This window comes from Struthio camelus, chromosome 20 (genome assembly GCF_040807025.1).
Source record: "Struthio camelus isolate bStrCam1 chromosome 20, bStrCam1.hap1, whole genome shotgun sequence".
Classification (NCBI taxonomy): Eukaryota; Metazoa; Chordata; class Aves; order Struthioniformes; family Struthionidae; genus Struthio; species Struthio camelus.
In genome coordinates, this window is record NC_090961.1 from 13486221 (window position 1) to 13504541 (window position 18321).

At 53.1% G+C, this 18321-nt stretch overlaps 1 protein-coding gene across 16 annotated transcripts in view; it reads left to right on the top strand.

Annotated features, from left to right (window-relative positions):
• Positions 1-18321, top strand: part of TRAF2 (TNF receptor associated factor 2) — a 39463-nt gene that overhangs the window by 1537 nt on the left and 19605 nt on the right. For 5 of the 16 annotated variants that reach the window (XM_068915320.1, XM_068915325.1, XM_068915326.1 and 2 more), the window contains exons 1-4: positions 8400-8472; positions 10828-11048; positions 11678-11756; positions 12147-12245. In XM_068915320.1, the coding sequence (XP_068771421.1) occupies positions 10861-11048; positions 11678-11756; positions 12147-12245 (366 nt within the window). In that variant the 5' untranslated portion in view covers positions 8400-8472; positions 10828-10860. Of the gene's footprint in view, positions 1-705; positions 1538-8399; positions 8473-8796; positions 8925-10018; positions 10126-10827; positions 11049-11677; positions 11757-12146; positions 12246-18321 lie in introns of those variants that run through there. The other 11 variants (XM_068915317.1, XM_009668071.2, XM_068915321.1 and 8 more) reach the window with 9 other exon arrangements.

Consider the following 18321-nt stretch of genomic DNA (forward strand, 5'->3'; position numbering starts at 1 on the left):
TCTTCTTTCTACCTTGAGAAGCTGTGAGGTTTCTGCCTAATTTCCACGTATTAGGGCTTTGCGATCTCCTCGTGTACTCTTCGTATCCACCTTGTTATTTCCCCCGATGTTTCTCAGCCTGTTCTTCCTTATATTTCACACTTGGTGGGGTGACCAGAGTCATCTGAGAATGGTGCAGTGGGATGCTGCACGATGGCATCTGCTGCCTGGGCTCTTGCTGCTGCCTTTGCATCCGTTGATCGTGTCCCCTTCTAGAGGGGAGGAGAGAAGCTGAGGCAGGAAAGGAAGGGATCAAAGTATTGAGGCCCCCCACCAGCACAAGTTGGTGGTCTATTATAGCATGACAGCTAATGTTTTTGTCAGAGCCGACTGCCTAAGCTTTGGGCGTGTGACATCCACGTGTACATTTGAACCCATAGGGCAGCCCAGGCATCGTGACGTGGATTGGAGCAAAATGGGCTCCTCTCTTCCTGCTTAGCAGGAAACCTTAATCCTTTTTCCTCAGACTTTCTGCATAATTCCCCTCCTTCTGTCCTGATCAGCATCTACCCTTGTCATTAACTGGCATCTCCTGCTATGGGCTGCGTCTTGCCACCAGCCTCAGCTTTCCAGACAGAGCCTGGGGAGACAGTGGTTCAGTTCACAGTGGGTATGGCAGCGAGGCCTCCGTAGGAGTCCCCAGAATCACTTGCATCAGCCTTGCAGGTAGCATCTCGTCTCAACGCGCTCCTGAGCAGCACACAGGTGTACATGGATGTCAGAGGGACTGTGGCTGGGTGCATGCTCACTCTGGACTGTGCAGCGGAGTAGAGGAAACCATGCCTCCCGAAGCTCAGCAGACACCAGCTCAGCCCTCAGCATATATTAGGGCCATGTCAAGTCCTGCCCTAACATGCACCTCTGTTGCAGCCACCCCCGCTCCCGAGCTGACCTCACAGCCAGGAATCTCTGGGAGAAACACTTTGACTATGCCTTTGGTGCTGGGCACTCCTTTAGAGGTAGCATCAAACTGGTTATGCCTGGTTTTGACCAAGGAGGATTTCCCCAGTGTGGAGTGAATTCCCCTGCGTGATAAGAATCAGACTCTTTCATGTTCTGCCAACATGCAAGGCAATAAGACCCTGAAGACCTCAGCTCTGTGTGTTCAAGACAGCCTCTCCAAGGTGGAGAGCTCGCTGCAGGACGAGGAACACCTTCCAATGCTCTGAGCTGGTAAGCTGGGTTCACATCCACAGTGAGGCAGGCAGGCAGGAATGAGCTTCAGGCTCTGGACACAGCAGTCCCACACCAAGTGAAAAGGTCTGCTGTTGTGACCTTTAACAAAGCTAAGTTCCCCTGTGAAAAGCACCTCTGTGCTGACCTCACTGCCACGTGGTAAGTATTTTCGTTTCCCCTAGCATCTTTTATTAAAATGAAACCAGTCTGCTGCTGTCTCTCCTTTGCAGCTTCATCTCGCTTCTACTTTCAGTTCTGAGCAGACACCTCTATGCTGCCTCTAGGCTGGGATGAACAGCAGACAATGTCACTTTGTGCGCAGGTAAGTGAGCAATGCTTCTTTTTCAAACTGCTTAGCTGTGTTAACTTCTAAAGGCCTAGTCTCCCTTGAAGATAGAGTTGGCTTGTCTCGGAGTAGGCAGTGAAAGCTCTGTATGAGGTGTACCTACTCTGGTGTGTGTTGTAAGGCTGGGAGACAGCTTCTCTTAACCAAGGAGGGGTTTTTGTTGGTGGTTTTGACAACCGAGAGTCACACGCTGCCACTGAACATGACTAGCACTGGGAAGGAGGAGGGAGCCCCTGGGCAAATACGCTGTAAATGCGGAGACTGCGCACAAGCCACCCTACTGCATTAGCCACCTGGTTTGGACCAGCCCAGTGGGGCGAGTACTTTTGGGTGTTTGTCATTCCCTTTGTAGTTAGGGATGGAGGCATCTCTCCTCTAAGAGCCAGAATGAGACTTTCAGCTTGTTTCACTAAGACCAGGTTCTTTTAGCCACTATCCAGCTGAGGTGCGTTGAATGAGAAACCGCATAGCAAAAGGCCCAGTCTAGAGGTTTTTTTGCAATAGCTTGAATTACGTTCAGTGTCTTTTGTTTTGAAGGATCTGACACATGGACGTGATGTGAGGTGAAACTGAGGCAGCACTGGAGCTATGGGAATCCCACCAACCATACGGATGGGGTTAGGTTTCACCCTCTGTGAACAGCGTGTGACCCAGAGCCCTATCAGACCCATGTGAAGCTTTCTGTTAGCACAGATCTGCTTTCCACCACATCTGCCGATTCCTAAATGCCAGGTGAAGGCTCGGCAGACTTCAGGCTGAGGCCGTGTCAGCTCGTAGCATAGCCTAGGGTTGGAGACGGGAGATGGGGATTGCGTTGTCAGATCGATTATTGACTTCCTTAGGCATATCCCTTTGATATTGTGCCTCCGCTTCAAGGAGATAAAGTATGAATACAGCTCCCAAACTACTGCAGAGTAGTCAGCTATCTCTATGTTCCTGAGAAGCTGGGATCCAACAGTGGCAAACTTGGCAACCAAGGATGGATGGATGGAAGTGTTGGGAATTGCATTCAATCAGGCCACCCCAAATACCAGCACTGGGATGATGAGCATCTTCCTTAAGCTGGCATCCATGAGGGAATTGAGAAAGGAAACAGAGACCTCAGTATTCGCTTTCCTTCCGCCTCGCTAGCGTTTCTCTTCTGAATAATGTGGTGAGAGTGCAGATACCGCGTGTCCCCGGGGCCCCGAGCGGCGCTGGGGGCAGCGGTTCCTGGAAGGGCAGGGAGGGGAATTTCTACCCCATGCCGTAGAGGTGAAGCTGGGGGTGTGCAAGGGGAAGCGCTTCTGCAAGCAGGGCAGCTATGACTGGTCGGGACTTTTCAAACCCTTCCACATCATCCGTGTGTTATTTATTTATATGTGGCAATTGGTGCGTGTGGCATTCGGCGCCAGTAGCGGGTTACACCCCCGTGAGGGGACCACGTCCAGCTCGGCAGGTCCGAGGACGTGGATACTCTCTCAGAGCTGTCTAGGTCCCCACAGAAGTGGCAGCACCATCTCCCTGTGCATGCCTGCGTGAGCTTGGGGGAGGGCAGCGGGAGCCAGAGAGCCGGGGCGCTCTCCCGGGCTGCAGAGGTGCTGTTGTGCTGGGAGACGGGTAGCCACAGCGTGAATAAATCCTTCAGGCTTCACCCCGGTTGCTCTGGGTGCCGCTGGGGTGGCCGGCCGGCGGCTCGCCAGACCTCCTCTCTTCCCCCACGTCCTTGCAGGCACTTGGGGGCGGCCGCCCCGAGCATTGCCTCCGACGTGGGCGTGATGAAGGCCTCAAAGAGCTCCGGGGGAAAGAGGGGCTGCGTGGGGGGTGGCAGGGCGCCAAGGGGGCTTGGGCAGCAGGCGCTGCGCTGGGGCCCCCCGTGGAGGGGATGGGGCTGGGGCCAGGGGCAGCCCGGGGCCGGCAGGGAGTGGGGGGACCAAGGGAGGGGGGGGACAGTGAGGGGGGTGGACAGGGACAGCAGGGTGACCGTGTGGGGCAGCAGTAGGGGGAGGGGTGAGTGTGAGGGACGGGTGTGGAGGAGTGACAGTATGAAGGGTGATGTTAGGGAAGGGGTGACAGTGTGGGGTGACAGTATGAGGGAAGGGCGACAGTGTGGAGTGTCAGTGTGGGGGGTGTGACAGTGTGAGGGGTCTGTCAGTGGGGGGGGGGTGACGGCCAGAGATAGTGTGAGGGAGAGCTGTCAGTATGCAGGGTGACAGGGTGGGGGTTAAAATGTGGAGGAGGACTGTCGAGGGGGGTGAGAGTGTAGGGGTTACAGTGTGGGGGATCTGTCAGTGTGTGGGGTGACAGTGTGGGGGTTACAGTCTGGGGGGCTGTCTGTGTGGGGTAACAGTGTAGGGGTTACAGTCTGGGGGAGAGCTGTGTGGGGTGACTGGGGGTTACGGTGTGGGGGAGGGCTGTCAGTGAGTGGGGTGACTGTAGGGGGTTACAGTGTGGGAGAGGGCTGTGAGTGTGGGGGGTGACGGTGGGGGAGAGGGCTGTGAGTGTGGGGTGACGGGGGATTACAGTATGGGGAGGGCTGTGAGTGTGGGGGTTACAGTGTGGGGGAGGGCTGTGAGTGTAGGGTGAGTGTGGGGGGGTTACGGTGTGGGGGAGGGCTGTGAGTGTAGGGTGAGTGTGGGGGGGTTACGGTGTGGGGGAGGGCTGTCAGTGAGTGGGGTGAGTGTGGGGGGTTACAGTGTGGGGTGAGTGTGGGGGGGTTACTGTGTGGGGGGAGGGCTGTGAGTGTGTGGGGTGAGTGTGGGGGGTTATGGTGTGGGGGGAGCGCTGTGTGTGGGGTGAGGGGAGGTTATGGTGTGGGGTGAGGGCTGTGAGTGTGGGGGGGGTACGGTGTGGGGGAGGGCTGTGAGTGTGTGGGGTGAGTGTGGGGGGGTTATGGTGTGGGGTGAGGGCTGTGAGTGTGGGGGGTTACGGTGTGGGGGAGGGCTGTGAGTGTGGGGGGTGAGTGTGTGGGGTTACGGTGTGGGGGAGGGCTGTCAGTGAGTGGGGTGAGTGTGGGGGGTTACAGTGTGGGGTGAGTGTGGGGGGGTTACTGTGTGGGGGGAGGGCTGTGAGTGTGGGGGGTGAGTGTGGGGGGTTATGGTGTGGGGGGAGCGCTGTGTGTGGGGTGAGGGGAGGTTATGGTGTGGGGTGAGGGCTGTGAGTGTGGGGGGGGTACGGTGTGGGGGAGGGCTGTGAGTGTGTGGGGTGAGTGTGTGGGGGTTACGGTGTGGGAGAGAGCTGTGAGTGTGTGGGGTGAGTGTGGGGGGGTTATGGTGTGGGGTGAGGGCTGTGAGTGTGGGGGGTTACGGTGTGGGGGGAGGGCTGTGTGTGTGGGGTGAGTGTGGGGGGGTTACGGTGTGGGGTGAGGGCTGTGAGTGTGGGGGGTTACGGTGTGGGGGAGGGCTGTGAGTGTGGGGGGTGAGTGTGGGGGGTTACGGTGTGGGGGAGGGCTGTGAGTGTGGGGGGTGAGTGTGGGGGAGTTACTGTGTGGGGGGGTTACGGTGTGGGGGGAGGGCTGTGAGTGTGGGGGGTTACAGTGTGGGGGGAGGGCTGTGAGTGTGTGGGGTGAGTGTGGGGGGGTTACTGTGTGGGGGGGTTACGGTGTGGGGGAGGGCTGTGAGTGTGTGGGGTGAGTGTGGGGGGGTTACAGTGTGGGGGGAGGGCTGTGAGTGTGTGGGGTGAGTGTGGGGGGGGTTACTGTGTGGGGGGGTTACGGTGTGGGGGAGGGCTGTGAGTGTGTGGGGTGAGTGTGGGGGGGTTACAGTGTGGGGGGAGGGCTGTGTGTGTGGGGTGAGTGTGGGGGGGTTACGGTGTGGGGTGAGGGCTGTGAGTGTGGGGGGTTACGGTGTGGGGGAGGGCTGTGAGTGTGGGGGGTGAGTGTGGGGGGTTACGGTGTGGGGGAGGGCTGTGAGTGTGGGGGGTTACGGTGTGGGGGGAGGGCTGTGAGTGTGTGGGGTGAGTGTGGGGGTTACGGTGTGGGGGAGGGCTGTGAGTGTGGGGGGTTACGGTGTGGGGGAGGGCTGTGAGTGTGTGGGGTGAGTGTGGGGGTTACGGTGTGGGGGAGGGCTGTGAGTGTGGGGGGTTACGGTGTGGGGGGAGGGCTGTGAGTGTGTGGGGTGAGTGTGGGGGTTACGGTGTGGGGGGAGGGCTGTGAGTGTGTGGGGTGACGGTGGGGGAGAGGGCTGTGAGTGTGGGGTGGTGGGGGATTACAGTATGGGGAGGGCTGTGAGTGTTAGGGTTACGGTGTGGGGGAGGGCTGTGAGCGTGTGGGGTGAGTGGGGGTTTTACAGTGTGGGGGAGGGCGGTGAGTGTGGGGGGGTTACAGTGTGGGGTGAGGGCTGTGAGTGTGTGGGGGGGTTACAGTGTGGGGTGAGGGCTGTGAGTGTGGGGGGGTTACGGTGTGGGGTGAGGGCTGTGAGTGTGTGGGGTGAGTGTGGGGGGGTTACGGTGTGGGGGAGGGCTGTGAGTGTGTGGGGTGAGTGTGGGGGGTTACAGTGTGGGGGGGGTGTGGGGGAGGGCTGTGAGTGTGTGGGGTGAGTGTGGGGGGAAGGCTGTGTGTGGGGTGAGTGTGGGGGGGTTACGGTGTGGGGTGAGGGCTGTGAGTTTGGGGGGGTTACGGTGGGGGAGGGCTGTGAGTGTGGGGGGTTACAGTGTGGGGTGAGTGTGGGGGGGTTACGGTGTGGGGGAGGGCTGTGAGTGTGTGGGGTGAGTGTGGGGGGGTTATGGTGTGGGGGGAAGGCTGTGTGTGGGGTGAGGGGAGGTTACGGTGTGGGGTGAGGGCTGTGAGTTTGGGGGGGTTACGGTGTGGGGGAGGGCTGTGAGTGTGGGGGGTGAGTGTGGGGGGTTACGGTGTGGGAGAGGGCTGTGAGTGTGGGGGGGTTACGGTGTGGGGGGAGGGCTGTGAGTGTGTGGGGTGAGGGGGGTTACGGTGTGGGGAGGGCTGTGAGTGTGTGGGGTGAGTGTGGGGGGGTTACAGTGTGGGGAAGGGCTGTGAGTGTGTGGGGGGGTTACGGTGTGGGGGAGGGCTGTGAGTGTGTGGGGGGGGTTACGGTGTGGGGGAGGGCTGTCAGTGTGTGTGGGGGGTTACGGTTTGGGGGAGGGCTGTCAGTGTGTGTGGGGGGTTACGGTGTGGGGGAGGGCTGTCAGTGTGTGGGGGGGGGTTACGGTGTGGGGGAGGGCTGTGAGTGTGTGGGGTGAGGGGGGTTACGGTGTGGGGAGGGCTGTGAGTGTGTGGGGTGAGTGTGGGGGGGTTACAGTGTGGGGAAGGGCTGTGAGTGTGTGGGGGGGTTACGGTGTGGGGGAGGGCTGTGAGTGTGTGGGGGGGGTTACGGTGTGGGGGAGGGCTGTCAGTGTGTGGGGGGGGTTACGGTTTGGGGGAGGGCTGTCAGTGTGTGTGGGGGGTTACGGTTTGGGGGAGGGCTGTCAGTGTGGGGGGGGTTACGGTGTGGGGGAGGGCTGTCAGTGTGTGGGGGGGGGGTTACGGTGTGGGGGAGGGCTGTCAGTGTGTGTGGGGGGGGTTACGGTGTGGGGGAGGGCTGTCAGTGTGTGTGGGGGGGGTTACGGTGTGGGGGAGGGCTGTCAGTGTGTGTGGGGGGGGTTACGGTGTGGGGGAGGGCTGTCAGTGTGTGGGGGGGGGTTACGGTTTGGGGGAGGGCTGTCAGTGTGTGGGGGGGTACGGTGTGGGGGAGGGCTGTGAGTGTGTGTGGGGGGGGTTACAGTTTGGGGGAGGGCTGTGAGTGTGGGGGGGGTTACGGTTTGGGGGAGGGCTGTGAGTGTGTGTGGGGGGGGTTACGGTTTGGGGGAGGGCTGTGAGTGTGGGGGGGGTTACGGTGTGGGGGAGGGCTGTCAGTGTGTGGGGGGGGGTTACGGTGTGGGGGAGGGCTGTCAGTGTGTGGGGGGGGGTTACGGTTTGGGGGAGGGCTGTCAGTGTGTGGGGGGGGGTTACGGTTTGGGGGAGGGCTGTCAGTGTGTGTGGGGGGGGGTTACGGTGTGGGGGAGGGCTGTCAGTGTGTGTGGGGGGGGTTACGGTGTGGGGGAGGGCTGTCAGTGTGTGTGGGGGGGGTTACGGTGTGGGGGAGGGCTGTCAGTGTGTGTGGGGGGGGTTACGGTGTGGGGGAGGGCTGTCAGTGTGTGGGGGGGGGTTACGGTTTGGGGGAGGGCTGTCAGTGTGGGGGGGGGTACGGTGTGGGGGAGGGCTGTGAGTGTGTGTGGGGGGGGTTACGGTTTGGGGGAGGGCTGTGAGTGTGGGGGGGGTTACGGTTTGGGGGAGGGCTGTGAGTGTGTGTGGGGGGGGTTACGGTTTGGGGGAGGGCTGTGAGTGTGGGGGGGGTTACGGTGTGGGGGAGGGCTGTCAGTGTGTGGGGGGGTTACGGTGTGGGGGAGGGCTGTCAGTGTGTGTGGGGGGGGTTACGGTGTGGGGGAGGGCTGTCAGTGTGTGGGGGGGGGTTACGGTGTGGGGGAGGGCTGTCAGTGTGTGGGGGGGGGTTACGGTTTGGGGGAGGGCTGTCAGTGTGTGGGGGGGGGTTACGGTTTGGGGGAGGGCTGTCAGTGTGGGGGGGGTTACGGTTTGGGGGAGGGCTGTCAGTGTGTGTGGGGGGGGGTTACGGTTTGGGGGAGGGCTGTCAGTGTGTGGGGGGTTACGGTTTGGGGGAGGGCTGTCAGTGTGTGGGGGGGGTTACGGTTTGGGGGAGGGCTGTCAGTGTGTGTGGGGGGGGTTACGGTTTGGGGGAGGGCTCTCTATGCGGCCGGGGGGCGGGGCGGGGTGGGGGGGGTGCCGGGTTGCTGGCCCCGCCCCCAGTTAGGGCCTTCGCGGCGTGGGGGCGGGGCCTGGCTCCGACGGGGCGGGGCCTGGGCGGCCGGGGCGGGGCGGGTCCCACGTGGCCGGTGGGCGCGGCTTGGGGCGCTTCCGGTGCGGGCGCGGACGGACAGTGCCGGTGAGTGAGGCGCCGCCCCGCCCCGGCGCCCCGGGCCCACCCTCGCGCGGCCCCGCCGGCAGCGGGGGCAGCCGGGGCCACCGGCCGCGCCGCGCCGCGCCGCGCCGCGCCGCGCCGCGCCGCGCCGCGCCGTCTCGCCTGGGCTGGCGGGCGCGGCGTCCGGGCCGCGCGGCAGGGACGGCGGGCGCGGGGCCGGGCCGCGGCGGGGGAAGCGGGCGGGGAATTTCCGAGGCGGCTGCGGGGGCCCGGCCCGGCCCAGGCGGAGCGGCGTGAGCGGGCGGGTTCCGCCTTCCCTTGCCTGCGGCGGGGCCGCTGGGGACCCCGCTCTCTCGCCGCTGTTCGCGGGCCGGGCGCCGCCGCTGGGGCCAGCCCGGCCCGCCCGTGCCCCTGCCCCGCGGGACCGCTGGCGGCGGCGGGCGCGTGCGAGAGCCGCTTCCGCGGCCGGGCCGCAGGTGCGGAACGCGCGGGGAAGGAGAGCGGGCGCCGCGGTCGGTCGCTGCGAGCCCGCGTGGTGGGGGGGTACGGAGGGACGCGGTAAACACGGGCGGGGGACACCGGCTGTTAAGGTCGTTGCCTGTGTGTCAGCTGCTCGCCGTGGTAGCCGCTTCCTTCTCGCTAGGTGCGGGCGCTGAAACGCGGGCGCTCTCCTGCGCAGCTTTGCTCTGCGGGGTCGGCCCTGCGTAGGGACGGGAGGGCGGCGGGAGGCCGGAGGTACCCCCCTCCCTGGCGCTGCCCCTCGGGCACCTGGGTGATCTGACCCAAAAGAAGGGGGAAGGTGTCTCTCTGGTGCGAGGGTAGGGTGGGTTGGGTGATGACTGCTGCCACTTAGTAGGCTCCTTCGGCTGCAGTGCAGCGCCCTTCGGGTGAGATGCTCCTTGCCTTTTCTTGTCATGCTTCTGGCTCAAAGTAGAGTTTTGCCCTGAGCTGGTTTTGTGTTAAACCAGCTCAGGTTTGTGTTTTGCGTGGATTGCATAACGAGCTGTTTGCTATCACGCCTTTCCACACCTTGTCAGCTATCCTCTCACTTCTTCATTGTCTGTTTGAATCTGGAAAAAGTTCTTCCCTGCAAGAGTGGAACAGAGTCCCAGAGAGCTGGTGGGATCTCCATCAGCAGAGACTTCCAAAACTCAGCTGGCTATGGCTCTGAGAAATCTCATCCGACTTAGAGGTTAGCCCTGCTTTGAGCAGGAGGTTGAAGTAGATGACATCCAGGGACCCTCCCAGCCTAAATTTTAGAGTATTAAAGACGTGGCTACGTACGTGCATCGGGAAAACAGTGACGCTTGGTCCAGTTGTATGCTACGGATTGCTGACACAGCTGTTGATATGTAGATGGCTGTAGTGGCAGAGGCCCTTCAGCAGACACAGGAGCAAGGCTGCCTGTGTACTGATTTGGGGGATTTGGTTGTGCATAGTAAACTTTAATACTTGTCTAGCTGTCCCTGTTCTAGGATTGCCTTATCAGCATGCTGGTGGCCCTGTAGCTTTAACAACTCCTGGGACAGGCAAAAGTCTAATGTTATCTAAGAGGCAAAATATTTGGAGCTCTGAGTGAAGCTCTGCTTTTTTCACTGCATTATTTTAAAGGACCTATCTGGATATGTTATCTTACGCGTTTAAGACCGCCCTGAGGTATAGTTGCAGCGCACAAAGGTAGGAGACGCGTGTTTAGACCATCATAAGTAGCAAAAGCAAATGAATTGACTCTCCCTCGACACACTATTAGCTTTGTGATTTGTTTGTGCCTTTCACGTCTTTATTCTCTAGTCCTTTAGAGAGCCCCATGCACCTGACTGGGCATTGTCAGTAAATTCTGGCCCTACAGCTGCTTGTAGAGAGTCTCCCTATGACCCACGTGAACTGCTGTAGAATTACAGTCCTTTTTGACAACTGACAGATATGAAAGCGCGTGGTAGTATTAGCTGACAGATATGAAAGCATGTGGCAGTAAGCTGTGGCTACTTCACTTGGTGCCTACAGGTTTTTGGTGGACTGAGGTGATTTATTTATACTCTTGATGAGTTCAACTTCAGAAGAGTGTTTTTCTTTGTTTTGGGCTGGAAGCCTTGATTTCCCTGAATAGGCTATGTCTCAATTAACTAACTAGGATGGGAGATTTTAGTGAGGTCTGTTCACCTTATCCTGGATTGAATTCTGAAGTTAACTGTGTAAATTTTGTTGTTGGTGGTTTGTTTCTGTATTTCTGACTATGGTAGTCTCATAGTTTAGACTGAGGTCTACCTGTGGTATTGGGTTTTGGGTGCCAGTGTAGCATGCTGTAACTAGTACAGCTTATGTGGAAAAATTACTACCATGCAGTTTTAATTAAACAGGAAAAATATTTTTATTTTTCAGGCTTTTGAGATACAGCCAGAATTTTTGGCTCCCATGGCAGCAGCAAACTCTACTCCACCTGGCTCTTTGGATCTAAACCAGCCTGGATTTTCCAAGGAGATACTGGGCACTAAATTGGAGGTCAAATACCTCTGTTCAGAGTGCAAGAATATATTGAGGAGGCCGTTTCAAGCTCAGTGTGGACATCGCTACTGTTCCTATTGTCTGAAGAAAATTATAAGGTAACTTGTGTGCCTTCACTCTGAAAACAAAATGATTAAAAGTAAGTGGAGGCAAAGAAGATGATGTCTTATTTTCAGTGGTTTCTCAGTGAGGGAAGTTGTATTTTATCTTGGAAATTCATCATCAAGCCCTCTGTAAGGGAATGTGTAATCTCTGGCTCGCTTGTGTTATTCTGGGGGTTGCTTCAAAGTCCACTTTTCTGCAATCTTCTCGGTTGTTTTTGCAATTCTGTTGACAGTCTAAGTGGATCACCTGATCTTTCAGTCGTTTTAACAGCTGTCGAAGGAGTTTGCTCCAAAAAGTCCTCATATGGTTATCATGTCAAAATGTGAGAAATTTAAGTGGACTCAGGCTTTCAGAAAAGTCTACTTTTGTTTTAACTCACTCCTACCTTTAAGTGAGGGAAGTTCAACAGAACAATTGGTCACAAGAAGAAAAAAAATTAGAATCAAAAATGGGTGTCAAAATACAGATGAGCAGAGGTTCTATATGTTATTCTAAAAATATTTTTTAAAATAACAACTTTGAAACTGTTGATATCCCTTAGTTTTACATTGTAGCTGTATCATGAACTGGTATGTTGCCATCTCCTCCTGTTGTGTTTGATTATTATTTTCCTGTCTGCTAGTTCGGGACCTCAAAAATGTGCCAGCTGTATTCAGGAGGGAATATATGAAGAAGGAGTTTCTATTTTAGAAACAAGCTCGGTAGGTAAAAGCTCATTTTAAAAAATAAAAGCAAACTCACTGATACCGCTTCCAGTTTTTGTTTAAAACACAAGGTCTAAGATTTCATTGTTCTTAGGAAACGTTCTGTTATTAACGGTGGTGAAAGTTATGATTAACGTGGTGATAGGCTCCCCAGCTTCTAATATCCAGGTCATATTAATATAGAGGTGGCCTATTTAAACACTGTAATAAAGATTTGTTTGCCATTAGCACACCTCTGAGGATATGTGGAAAGTGGTTTGAGGAGAAGTCTTTTTTTAAGAATGGTTTATAAAGAATCAAGCAACTGGACCAAAACTCCAACCCCACAGTAATTTGTGTGGTTTAATTGTTTGTTGTTGTTGTTCGTTTGTTTTTTTCCGATTTCAGGCTTTCCCAGACAATGCAGCTCGTCGGGAGGTAGAAAGTCTGCCTGCCATCTGTATTAACGATGGTTGCACTTGGAAGGGGACTATTAAAGAGTATGAGGTAAAGATCAAAGCAAGGCTTTCAATGTCTTTGTGCTTTTTCTTTCCTTTTTGTTTGTGTGATGATAGGGAAAGTCCAGGCAGTTTCGATTCTCCGCGCTGATACTGGCAGTGATGGTGGGACCTTTCACCTCTGTGTACTTCATTGTAAGCAGGGCCCTCCTGGAGTTTGCAGAGATTTATTGACTGAGCCAGGTTTGTGGGCCCTGCTGAGGGCATCAGCTGAGCTGAAGGAATTTCAAGTTTGGTTGTGGTCTCAGGCACCAACCACATTACTTCCACGGCAAGAATCAGTCACCCAATCTTAAACTCCTTTCTGCTATAAAAGATGCAAGCAAACTGTCAAGAAATGCTGCTGTGCAAGGAGATTGCTGTGAAGTTTGCTGTGAACCTAAAACCTACTTCAGAGCCATGAGCCTGGGGAAAGCAACCTCTTTCCAGCCAGCAGCTCTCACAGCTATGGGGCCATGTGGTAGCTGCAAAATGAGGGCAGCGGGGTTGGCCGTTCACTGACTGGCCACAGATCGCTCCGAGGTATCTGTGCCACAAGACTACTGGACAAGAAAGCTTTTCTACCCTTCCTCTTCTTGAGGAGCCCATCAGCAATTTAATCCTGGCTTTCTTCAGTCTTTACCTGACCCAGGGCATTTGGTTTTTAGCGTATATATAGCTAATGGGCCTCACAAGAGAAATGGGTTCTCCCTGAGAATTGTGGTGCCTGAGATTTGCTTGCCATTAGCACACCTCTGAAGATATGATGTGGCAAGTGGTTCCTAACATGTGGCATGCTTCCCTCCACTTCCCAGCAAGTAAATTCTGCTGTGGAGATTTGCCTTGTTAAAAGGTGTTGGCAGCTAAGAGCAAATGCAAGTTCACCTGGGAAGTTGTGGTGCTTCTGAGGCGGCCTTTGTCATCCATCTTGGAACGTAAGAACCACCAAGTGAAGGGACTGAGATATGAGGAATAAACTTTCTTTTCCCCTCCAGTGTTTTCCCCAGGTTAAGATCTGAACCCCTTGGCTCATGGACCTTTGTTAGTAACCAAGATTAAGCTTGGTCTGTGTAGTATAACACTGGGATTCTATGTGCAATGCTGCTGCAGATTGGCAGGAAGAAACAACACAGCTATGGGTCATGTCTCAGTTTTCTGCCTAGCTTGCTGAGCGTGTTAACAGGGATAGTTCTGCACCTATGCTTCCTTGTCCTTTTTTCTAAAGCCTTCAGCTTCTCTATGCTAAAATTTTAGTCCAAAGATAAGAGGAAGCAAGATGCTAAACAAGTCTCCTGCTTTGAAACCCTCATTCTTAGATCCATGAGTAGCTTGTGGTGTGAATATGCGTGACTGAATAAATGTGAAATTAAAAAGTTAAAACCGATGGTTACTTAAAGGTTTCCAGTAAAGAAAATTCTAGAGTAGCATTTCAGGGTGCAGTGTTTCACTGAGGTTCCAGATTCCAAGTGTGATGCTGATGCCTGCAGATTGCTTGACGCACAGTTTACTTTGTGCTGTGTGACCATTGGCTGTTAACACACAAGTCTCATGCCCACTGCAGTGTTCAAGATGGTGATTGTAGTGAGTGAGCTCATCTCCATTAAACTAAACCAAATTATATTTGTCAGCAGCTTGCAATGCTATTGACAGGGTGCTGTGGCTGATGAGCTCTTAAGAGCTTCAATTCTCTTGGATTTCAAAAAGGGGGAAAAAAAAAAACAAACAAAACAAACCAAAACCTTGAAGGGTAGTTCCTGTAGGGCTCAGCATAAACCAGCTGCTGAAGGTCCTCTCTGTGTGATAAGTGTCCAAATGCAGACTTTGGCCCAGCTGGTGCTTGGATTAGCAGTTTCAAAAGGCTGCAAGGTGTCATGGGATAAGTCTCCTTTCCTGCAAGGCTACAAGTATGTGTGGCTCTTTAGGATCTTAGGCAGAACTGTTTAAGAGTGACTGAACTGATGTCATTGTGCTTCCTTTTTTATCCTCCAGATAATCTTCTGCTAGGTATTTTGCTAAAGATAAAGTATGTTTTGGAGAGGTGCTACTCCAGCATCCTTAGGCTGCAGATCTGCGGCACTGAACTTGACTACCACAATTTTTGCTAGTCTTAGGGCAGTCTTCTGTGACTTAATGGAGAACAGGGATTTCTAGCAGTACTAGCTGGTTTATCCTGGGAGAGAGCTTTGTCTCTCTTCAACATAGCATGTGTGGTATTCAGTGCTAATGAGGGTAATGTTATTTTGCGCCCTCTCAGGAAAAACTCATTCTTGACTGGTGGGAGGAGACAGGGTCTGGCTTGTGTTATCTCTCATCCCAGCTGCCTCCAAAACAGCTGTGGAATTTAATCAGGCCTGGCCGTCCTCATATGGTCTGGAGCTTAAGAGATGGTATGTGTGGCTGAGGAAGATTGATGAAAGGAGGTATCAAATGAATGCGTTCACCCAGAGTCTCTCCTGCTTACTGTGGACTCATGTTAAACAGTGCTTTACAGGGTAGATTTGTTAGCTGAGCATTGCTTTGGTGTCACAGCTCTACTATATGACTTGCCTTGTGCAGTGCTGTTGAATCTGTAGCCAGCAATGTGTGTAACGTCCTGCAGCAGCTCAGTGCTCCCACCATGGAAAGTCCCTTGCTGTGCTATTTCCGACAGGACATGGAAAGTCCCTAAAAGCTAATTTATTGTTTGCTCATTTAAAAATTGTGCAGTGTTCGTATTGAGACACAGTCATTTGGCTGCTATCCACTTATAAATCAAGAAAGATTGTCACTTCTGGCTTGCTAATCTTACTAGGGTACAAACAAGAAAAAAACTGTTCTGCAGTTGAAAAGCTCTAGCCCTTCAATCCTGAATAAAAAAAATTAATCTCAGTTTTGCTTTCTGTTCAGCCTTATCAAAGTTCAAGTCTCAAGGGGGCATGCAAAACAGAAAGAGTGAAATCTCCTTGGACTTGATTTGCCCTTCTGCTCAAAGTTGTGCGAAGTTTGTAAAATAAAGTGCTTAGAACACGTGTGGGTTTATAAATGCGTTTTTCTGACACTGAGTGCAGTAGTGTATGTGTAGTGCCATTTGGATAAAGTATTCCATGGTGGGGTGGGAGGACTTTTCCTTTTCTGTAATCTCTTTTCCTGTGTTGGTTTTTCTGATCAGTCTGACTGAACGTATACATGTAGAAAAGCAAGCTGTGGCCAGGAGGCTTTAGATTCAGGTGGAAAATCTGAGAAGAGTTAAAGAAACTAAAACTAGCCTGTTAAGAGCAAGAGAAAAGACCAAAGAAACCAAGTCTTGTGATAACCGGGTAGAGGGATTTGGGGGAACGATATTAATATTTACATGGGTGATGGAGGTCTTAAACACTTTGATTTCTCGGTACTGAAACATGTTTGTTTGTTTGTTTGTTTGTTTTTTGCATTGCAGTACGTCCAGTTCCCCATGTCTGTCTTCTGTTTTATCAAAATATCCTCAGCTCTCTTATGTCCTTTATTTATGCCTTCCATGTCATCAGCTCCCTTTATTTGCCTCCCAGCCCTCAGTGTAGTACCTGCAGCTTCATGGCTTCTGTTTACTCTCAGCCTGGTGGCTGGTGGCTACCAGCCACTGCTGTCACCCAAGCCAAGCAAGGTTTTGTTCTGCCCATTCTGGGATTGGAATGGGAGAAAAGGGGCTGCGAAGAGGCATCTATATAGTTAGCAGTGGCTAATTTTCATTTGTTGCCACAAACAGAGTGTTTATTGATGCCCTGTTCATCTTGGGGAATACAAAATTATTTGAGAAATAACGAAATGAAATTGTCCTGCAGGATCTAAACTTGTAATCCTGACAACAGTATTTAAGTTTTGAGAGGAAGAGAGAGCAGTGAAGAGGGTTGGGGGTTTTTTGTTTGTTTTATTGTTGTTGTTGGTTTTGTTTTTTGGTTAGTAAGTCAGATGAGTTCAGCTAATGAGGTTAGGTCATCTGTGGCGATAACCTATTCTAATCAAAATTGAAGGGGATGTGTTTTGCTTGCAGTAAGTTGTCACCTTGGCTTTGAAATGTTCACTTTTGATTAAAGCCTAAAAGACCATGCAGGACACAAAACTGAGAACTTCAGTACTACTACTCCAAAGCTCAATCTGGTAGACAGTATGCCTGCAGACCCTTCTGGACTTGTGTGACTTCTGTGACTAAGGGCCCAAAGTGACTTGGGCAATTTCTTCCTGCCCTGTGTTGCTACAGATCTCTGGGAGATGATCCAGAAGCCCTACTACACTTTGTGTAGAGAAATTTTTCCCTCTTCAGAATTTATTGGGGGGGGGGGGGGGGGGGGCCAGGACCCAGAAGGGTCTCCTGTTTCATGCTGCTTCACAGTTTTATGATTCTTCTTTCCAGCCATGTTCCTAAGAATGTCTAATTGTTTTTGGTGATTTTCAGCGTAGGCTGAAAACTTCAGCTTCAGGCTTTTGCATATTGTTTACAACAGAGCTGCTGGTCTTTGAAGCAGCTTCACCTGGCTTGTCTTGCCTCTTTGAAATGTAGTTGTGTATGTTTTAAAGCACTGTTGTCTGCATGAGATACAGCATTTTAAGCTTTTGGCGAGCATACTTGGTGATGCCTTACTAAGGAGATCAGAGTTCTCTTCTTAAAATCAAGAACAGCATTTATTCTTTCTCTGAGTGTTTTGGCTCCAGGTTGTGATATGGCATGGAAATGCCATTTGCAGCCAGTTCCGGTCTGATCAGCATTATACCCAGAGGTCAGCTTATCTTACAATACCCTGCACTTGCACCTAAAGATGACCAAAAGGAGTTCTTACTTTGAAAAGAAGAATCTGATCCCTTTTTACTTTCCAGCCTTGTAGCTGAGATCCACAAACAAAAGTTGGCCTCCCTTACAGACCTTGAAGTAGAGTTTATATAGCTGGCTGCCTAGATACTAGCTTGTTTCCTGTCCAACCCGCGTTGTGGGAGGTAAGCCACAGGGAGTGCCAGAAAATGTGTGTGGGAGGGGGTTGGAAAGCCCCAGCTGTAGAGGGGGGCTACACTCTTAGTGTTTGGTCCTAGAAACAACTCAGCGTTATTGTGGTGGCCCACCTAATTTACAGCTTTAGCATCTGTCCCTTTGAAAATGTAAAGCTGGAACTTGCTAACTTTGAAGTTCAGATTAATGACGTGTCCCTTCTAAGCCTTAATGAAAATCCCCTTGAAAGCTTAGTTTGCACACAGAACCTTTGGAGTTTTGGGGCAGCATTTCACTATCAGTGAGGAATTTGCTGGACTCCAGATATTAGGCAGGTGCCAAAGCCATGATCACATGCAGTCATTTGTGTAAAAGCCCACTGAGGTAAAGAGGTGCTTTCAACTCTTTTGACAAACTAAAGAGATTAGATTTGAAATTAAGCTACTCACCACAGGCTTGATTTCTCCAACTTGTGAAAGGCATCTGTCCCAGTTGTGTTTTTTGTCTCATCTGCCCTCTTCTGAATGCCTGTGGTGTTCTTAGTCTAATGCTGTGATAACACTTCTGTGTAAGGCCCACACCTTCACGCTTCTGAGACACAGCCTTGGCTGATTCACCGCTGTGAAGTCTGAGAACCAAAAGAGCGGGGGCTCTGCCTGTCTTCGCTCAGCATTTGTGGGCCACAGAATATGGCCTCTGTCAAAAACGTCCGTTTTAACATTAAGGTCAAGCTATCTCCTGAAGTTTCAGCCTAAGGTTGTCCATTTTGATCTAAGTGATTAAGATGAAGCTTTGCGTGCTAGTGAAAACCCTTACTTAAAGGAAGAGAGATCTCTCCAATAACTCTATCCTAGAAATTGGTTGGCATGGTCAGTGTTTTTAGCACACCTAAAGCACATCTGTCAATACTGCAGTTCTTCATGCTGCTAATAATAGTGTTTGTCTTCCAGAAGCAAGTATCGTTTTAAAAATGTACAGGTGCCTAGTGGCATTAGGGTGGTGTCATGATTGGAGCCCACTTTCCAGTGATTGAGTTTGTGACCTCATTAGATAGGAACAGCTCATCTTGGTCACTTGTTCACAGGACTGTGACTGCAACTGTTAACTGCAGCCTAGAAGGCTTATGGAGCTGATCGCTGGATCAGAAGTTTGC